Genomic DNA, 7,253 nt, shown 5'->3' with positions numbered 1-7,253 from the left:
AAAAACATATAATAAAATTAAAAACAGTAGAAATATTGTTCAAGATGGGCAAACTATTCAAGTAATGACGGGGGGGGGGGGAGCCTGCCTAAAGAGCCAGGTATTAAGTTAAAAATAATAGAAGCAGCAGCTCTGAGCAAAAATCTATTGCTTCCTTTGTCTTTACTTGTATTGCTGTCCACACATACCCATGATTTTCACACCTAGTATCCCAAGTATTTGATTTTTAAAGATCATGTCCCATTGATTTCAGTGACGTTTACTTCCAGGTTCATTGTACTGTGGCAGGTTTAAAACGTGCCCTCGAATGGTTTGGTCCCAATGAAAGAACTGCAGAGATCATGAGAGATATTTTTATTGAAGAAATGCTGTAAATAATGCAGAGAAGAAAGAAAATGAAATTTTTAGAAAGAGAAGGAAATTACGGGGGGAAAGGCATAAGAGAAGATCATTCTGCTGATGCAGATAAAGCACAGTTGGGGGTTTTAACATTTAAAGCCCAGAAGTCAATACATAGGCAGTTCTACCCTGACGGATTAAAATGGCTGATTCATTCACCCAAGATATTTGCACCTCAGGGAAGCAGTAGAGATGGCTCTGGTTTTGCAGAGACAATGGATCTGCTCTGGGTTTTCTTTTGAACTTTACAGGCATTATCCAAAGTGCTGAATCCTGTCCTCAAACCGTTGGAGCTGAACTAAGGATTTCAGCACCCCGAATAGCTCCCGTAAAGATCTCGCCATCCCTGGGAAAGTGATGTCTCTGTTCTGGATTTGGAGTTTCTAATGATAAATTCTCAGCACTTCAACCAAACTAAATTTCACAGGATTGTTTAAGTTTTTTTTTGCCAGAACAGGTATAGAAAGCAACATATATTTATGCAGTTTAGATCTGTCCCATAAGACCTTATACTGTATTATGACACAGCTCTTGTCTAGTTAGCATAGCAGGAGTCAGGAGTCAAGGCTGTCTCAACAACCGTCTCTGTTTTTGCACCATTGCTGAGCAGGCATGGACTTGTGTAGCACTTGTTCCGGTCGTAGGTGTAGCAGGGTTGCTCCGGGTCATTGCATAGATTGCTCTGCCCAACAGTAACTCCCAGATGATCCTCCAGGTTGGCATCTGAACTGCATTTGTCACAGCTGGAAGACAGAAGGAAAGCCTTAGCTGCTAGAGCCAGCCAAAGTGGCTTCTTAACATTAGAGAATGTTGCACCCTGAAAATCCATCCATCCATCCATCCATCCATCCATCCATCCATCCATCCATCCATCCATCCATCCATCCATCCTTCCTTCCTTCCTTCCTTCCTTCCTTCCTTCCTTCCTTCCTTCCTTCCTTCCTTCCTTCCTTCCGGGTTTTCATCCAGACTTTGAATAAGGTCTCCAAAGGGTTGTCATTTCAGGAATCGGGTTCAGTACCTAGCAGTTCCTGTAAAGTTCAGACTAAAATCCAGAGCGGATCCACTGTCCCCATGAAGGTGAAGTGATCTGTCCCCATTGTTGCGATGGAGATGCAATCTTCATCAGAAAAGTGGGGGAAGCAGGAAAACTAGGCTTAAACACCTCTCTCTCCCCCTCTCCTCAAATGCCTCTTTTCTCCATATTGATCCCACTCTGAATTCTTTATGCACTAAGAGAAATAACTATCAGAGTCTGGTTTGCACTTAACATTCCCTCCTATCCTGATTTTTCTTCTTTGCTGGGGTTTTATTTGTATTTGCCATCGTCTGTGCTTGTCACCTGACATTCTCAATGGGTTGTGATGTTTTATATACTAACTGCACACAACAACTGCTGTGTAGGTGTTTTGGGGCACATGGAGAACTTATGCATAGCACTTGATAGGAGGCTGCCTCTAAGATGATGTGCAAACAATGTGACTGTAGCTGAAAGGTCACTGGATGTTAAACTCTCCTAAATGGTTTTGAAAACAGTGCTAGGGTTACCTGATAACTGGACATATTTCTGACGGTCATGAATGTGCATAGTTATTTGCTTGCAACCCTTTCGGTTCTGTTTAGACTTACAGGTGGAAGTATAATCAAGTAAAGGACTTACAGCTTTGAGAGTCTGTAGACAAACTTGGTTCTCACGGGTGAAGTGGGGTCAGAAATGTTCTCCCTGGCTGTGAGAGGAACTCTGAAGAAGACGAAGAAGAAGAAGAAAAGGGGGAGAGGAAATTTGTTTATATCTTTATTGACAGAAATGCAATAGAAACACAACTATTATTGCTTTGCAACAGAGGTCCATAGATTTGTGTTTTGGACTACAACTCCCATCATTCCTGGCAGCATAGAAAAGATAAGCATGCTGGAAAAGCTGAAAGTGGTAGAGAAAGAGGAAGTCTCCAAAATGAGGTGGATTGACTCAATAAAAGAGGTTGCAACCTTTGGTTTGTATGACAGGAGCATGACCTTTTTGGAGGGCATTAATTCAAGTCAGTATATGTTGGAAATGACTGGACAGCACATAATAAGAACAACTATATCAACAGAGGTGGATTTCCCTGCCTCTTTGGCAGTGCCTCTACCTGGTTAAAACAATGTGGTCATGACCCACAGGGTTTCTATAGTCTAGGGCAGAGTGGTTTCCATGGGCCCAAACACAACCCCACAGGACAACTCGCTCTGTGTGGTATTTAGTAAGTATTTATTTCATTATTACCACTTATATCCCACGTAGTAGAGACACTACTCTGGGCGGTCATGACAATATAATATAAACCCTAACCCGGAGCCATAAACCAAAGACAAACCAAATAAACTCAAGTGGGAAAACCCCCAATGATGGCAACTGCCTTGGGGGGGACATTGGATGAAAGGGTCCAATCCGTGAGGAGGGAGAATATCCTTAAAGGTTTCCCTAAATAGTTTTTTAAAACTCTGGAGGGAAGAGGCCTGCCAGATCTCCAATGGAAAGCAATTCCAAAGTGTGGGGGCCACTACTGAAAAGGCCTGTGATCTACTTGAGGTCTTCCTTTCTTCCCTTGGTGTGGCCACCTGCAGCATCGAAGGCCAAGGGAGGTTGAGGGGAACGGGCACCCTTTCTGTAAGAGAGATGCTATGCAGTGTTTATGCCTATGCTTGCTGAATGGGGAAGGGAAAATGTGAGGGTACCACTTACAGAATGCGAATGTTTCTCTCCAAGACTTCCTCTTGAGGATTGTCTTTAGACGGTACGAATTTTGAGGTCACTTTTACGCACTGACACTTGTTGTCAACCAGAACCGTCTCTTCATCTTGGTCCAGTCCGTAAAAGGCTTAAAACGAACCAACAAACAAAATCAACACACAAAAGGAAGAAAATTCTTCAAAGCCGTTTTGCTATTTCTTTGAGATATATTCATTTATTGCCTACCTCTTCAGTTCATTTTGCCAGAGTAGGTGTGCCTATCAGAGACTGAGATTTGAAACTGAAAAATACTGGAAGCTAAATTTAGCTTGCTGAAAAGGACATTGAAACCCTAAGGTCTTCAAGGTGGTGTTTTCAGGTTTAGATGATTACACCAAAGGCTGATTTGGGGGTTATATTAATATAGGTGAACGTGAATAGCTGACATGCCGAATTAGAATAAAGATTGGGTAAGTTACTTCTTCGGACTGTAGTTCCATGAACCAGCACAAGCCCACTGTATGCATGATTATGTATTCTGGTAACATCAGCAAATAGAATAGCTACTAGTAGTTTGTACCAGTGAAAATGCTCAAAAACGCATGATAAATAAGAATCACATTGAGGAGAAATGGTGTGAATCCTGTTGGTCATACTGATAAACTCTGAGGTATCTTAAAACAGAAATTATAAGAAGGAATTCATTTTACAAGCTTAGCTGCTTGGTATGGAATATTGCATTACAACTCACATCATCCCTGGAGATGATAGGTGATACAGTTCAATACATTTGAGCAGTGAAGTTTGAGCAAAGCCAGTGTAAACTATCCCCATAAATAACAAATCAGGTACTTGAACCTTAGAATGCGCCTTGCGACAAACAAAGTTGAGTTACTTTACAAAATTCGTATGTGTTCACACACAGAGTGAAATAAACACACAATGAAGTTACTAATTTCAAAGCAGCTGAGCAAGACAGAACAGAATGCATGCTCCTTCTGGCATTCCTTATTTTTCAAACGTAGAATCTGACTCTCCTAGGTAAACATGTATGTCCCAGTTTCAAAAATAGCAGTTGCATTTCTAGCAAAAAAGCACCTTCCCAGCATGATATTTCCTTGGAGTTTCCTGGCCTCTTGTCACATACCTGCTGTAAGGGCAGCTCCCCAAAAGATTGTCAAGGTGCCACAGAAGATCCACGAGGTCTTCATCCTGAAAGTGTAGCCTTCTGCAAAGTACTGGTGCTTCACGATGCAGCACACCCGTTTTCCTAAATCACCAATGTAGATTTCAAGTAGCTGAGGCAGATGGTGGTTAATGTGGGGCTGGCCGGATGTAATGAAACCACAAGGTAATGCTGGCTTACTAATCAGGGTGGAAAACCCCTTTCTTCGAAAACTGTGCTCGTGGTTAGGATTACAGCATTTCTCTCTGCTATCTAAACTTCAGATTTTTTAAATATTATTAGTATTTTACAAATTGCAATTACTCATACACACAAAATTACCGGACAACATGTGTACAGAACATGCAGAATAAAGCTGATTCGCCTGAATGTATATCAATAACTAACAATAATGCTTAACTCTTTTATCCATGCATTAGCAAATTCATATTTGGTATTGATCTGGTATAACTAAAGTTCTGGAGAAGTCATCCATACTTGTCACAAGCAATATGAAATGGTGTAGAATAAATATGGACAACTCAGTGATTTAGGCATCTGAGCTGTAGAGCCAGAAGTTGTGAGTTCGATTCCCCCAATGTGCCTCCTTCACAGGGGCTGGACTTAATGATCCACAGGGTCCCTTCCAATTCTGCAGTTCTAAGATTATTATTGTTATACTGTAAATCTCTTTTTGCATGGCCCCTGGTTAACGTGTGATACTGTATGAGCCACTCCTTTATTATATGTGGCTCTTATTGTTTCTTATACTAGAATAGTAAGTAGGATTATTTAGACAGTTTTCAGTCCATTCCAATATCCACAGTAACATAGTACCTTTATGAGGTTGGCTCACTGTTCACAAAAATGTGCAAGCTTTGAAGGTCCACAGAACCTTGCATCAGAATCGTTGCTGCTGATAAAGAAGAGGGAAGAGTCTGTATACCAGGGAGAACCCTGGAAACATACAGAAGGATAGACCTTCTTGTTGGGGCTGGGGGAAGACAAGCCAGCAACACCCACACCTTGAATCCGTGCATACCCGTGGAAACCCACTGTGGGGATGTAAATGGTAAATAAATAGTTTGAACATGTCACATGCCTGGAAAACCCTGTTAGGGTGACCAGAAGTACCACTTGATGGCACCTAACATCAGTTTTGTATCTCTGTTCCACTCTGATCCCATGTGTACTTGGACTACACACAGTTGAAGAAGCAGATTATAATCCAAGAAACCTGTGCTAAAGTAGATCTCTTATGCTTAAAAGTGCCACAGCAGTCTTCTCCTCTTTTCTATTGCCTTCTTTCATTAATCTTTCCTTCCTTGTCTCCATCTTGGCTCAAAGGAAAGTCTATTTGGAACGAGCGATACTAACCAGGTCAGTACAAAATAAAACTGCCCTCATCCATGATGTAATTCTGGATGAGGGTGCTGACCTGGCGTGCATTACTGAGACCTGGGTGGGAGAGGAAGGTGGTGTCCCCCTCTCCCAGCTGTGTCTTCCTGGGTACTCAGTCCAGCACCAGTGTCGCTCGGAGGGTCGGGGAGGGGGAGTTGCTATAGTCTATAGGAGTTCTATCTCCTTGACCAGGCTTCCTATCCCTTTGAGAGGAGGTCTTGAGGGCCTGTATTGTGTGTTGGGCTCACGAGACAGATTAGGGATTCTGTTGGTGTACCGCCCACCCTGCTGCGTACCAACAGTCTCCCTACCTGAGCTGACGGAGGCAGTCTCGGACCTGGTGTTGAGGACTCCCAGGCTGCTGGTGCTGGGGGACCTCAACATCCATGCTGAGGCTGCTTTGACTGGGGCGGCTCAGGACTTCATGGCCGCCATGACAACCATGGGACTGTCTCAATGTGTCATCGGCCCGACACATGAGAAGGGCCACACCTTGGACCTGGTCTTCACAACGGGACTGGAAGATGGTGGTTTGGATGTGGAGGGGCTGGTTGTGACCCCATTGTCATGGTCAGACCACTTCCTGGTCAAGTTTAGTCTATTAGCTTCTTCTTCCCTCTGCAAGGGTGGGGGATCTATTAAGATGATCCGCCCTCGGAGACTTATGGATCCAGATGGATTCCTGAATGCTCTGGGGGAGTATCCATCTGATATGGTTGGCGCTCCTGTCGAAGCTCAGGTCACCCTATGGAATAGGGAGATGACCCGGGCGGTTGACACGATTGCGCCTAAGCGCCCTCTCCCTGCTCGCCGAGCCCAGACAGCTCCTTGGTATACTTCTGAACTGCGGGCGATGAAGCGAGAGGGGAGACGGCTAGAGCGCAGGTGGAGGAAGTCCCGCTGGGAATCCGATCGAACACGACTTAGAGCCCATTATCGGGCCTATTTCGTGGCAATACGGCTGGCGAAACGGCAATATTTCTCCAGCCGCATTGCTTCCTCAGAATGTCGTCCAGCAGAGCTGTTTCGGGTGGTCCGGGATCTTCTTCAACCGGGAAACCCGGTGGAGGTCCCGGACTGCTCATCAGCTCGCTGTGATGAGTTTGCTATTCATTTTGAGGAAAAAATCGCTCAGATTCGCAGTGGGCTGGACTCCACTGTTACTGCAAAATCGGAAGATGTGTCCAGTGTGCCGTGCTTAGGTCAAACTTTAATGGATGAGTTTCAATTGTTGAGACCCGAGGATGTGGACAGGGTGCTTGGATCTGTCCGTTCTACCACCACGCCGCTCGACCCTTGCCCATCTTGGCTAATTGGAAGATCTGCCAGGGGGGTTCGCACTTGGGTCCAGGAGGCCGTGAACGCCTCTCTGAGAGAGGGAGTGGTCCCTACCGCCTTGAAAGAGGCGGTAATTCGACCACTCCTTAAAAAGCCTAACCTGGACCCAAGGCTGGTGGTCAACTACCGACCAGTGGCGAACCTCCCTTATTTGGGCAAGGTGTTGGAGCGGGTTGTGGCCGGGCAACTCCAGGCGCTGCTGGATGAAACGGATTTTCTGGATCCATTTCAGTCGGG

At 44.6% G+C, this 7,253-nt stretch overlaps 1 protein-coding gene across 1 annotated transcript; it reads right to left on the bottom strand.

Annotated features, from left to right (window-relative positions):
* Window positions 1-339: 339 nt before the first annotated feature.
* On the bottom strand, window positions 340-4,519 carry JCHAIN (joining chain of multimeric IgA and IgM). Its single transcript, XM_020805246.3, has 4 exons — window positions 4,260-4,519; window positions 3,125-3,260; window positions 2,060-2,140; window positions 340-1,142 (listed from the first exon to the last, which is right to left on the bottom strand). The coding sequence occupies exons 1-4, from the start codon at window positions 4,321-4,323 to the stop codon at window positions 935-937; spliced, it is 489 nt and encodes a 162-aa protein (XP_020660905.3). The 5' UTR covers window positions 4,324-4,519; the 3' UTR covers window positions 340-934.
* Window positions 4,520-7,253: the final 2,734 nt, after the last annotated feature.

This window comes from Pogona vitticeps, chromosome 5 (assembly GCF_051106095.1).
Source record: "Pogona vitticeps strain Pit_001003342236 chromosome 5, PviZW2.1, whole genome shotgun sequence".
NCBI lineage: Eukaryota > Metazoa > Chordata > Lepidosauria > Squamata > Agamidae > Pogona > Pogona vitticeps.
The sequence above is the reverse complement of the archived record's forward strand: the minus strand, read 5'-3'. Positions and strand labels throughout refer to the sequence as shown.

Coding starts and splice junctions, on each gene's coding strand:
- JCHAIN (XM_020805246.3), bottom strand. CDS start 4,323: ATGAAGACCTCGTGGATCTTCTGTGGCACCTTGACAATCTTTTGGGGA. Junction 2,141..3,124: donor GAGAGAAACATTCGCATTCT/GTAAGTGGTACC, acceptor CGTCTTCTTCAG/AGTTCCTCTCACAGCCAGGG. Junction 1,143..2,059: donor GTCTACAGACTCTCAAAGCT/GTAAGTCCTTTA, acceptor TCTGTCTTCCAG/CTGTGACAAATGCAGTTCAG.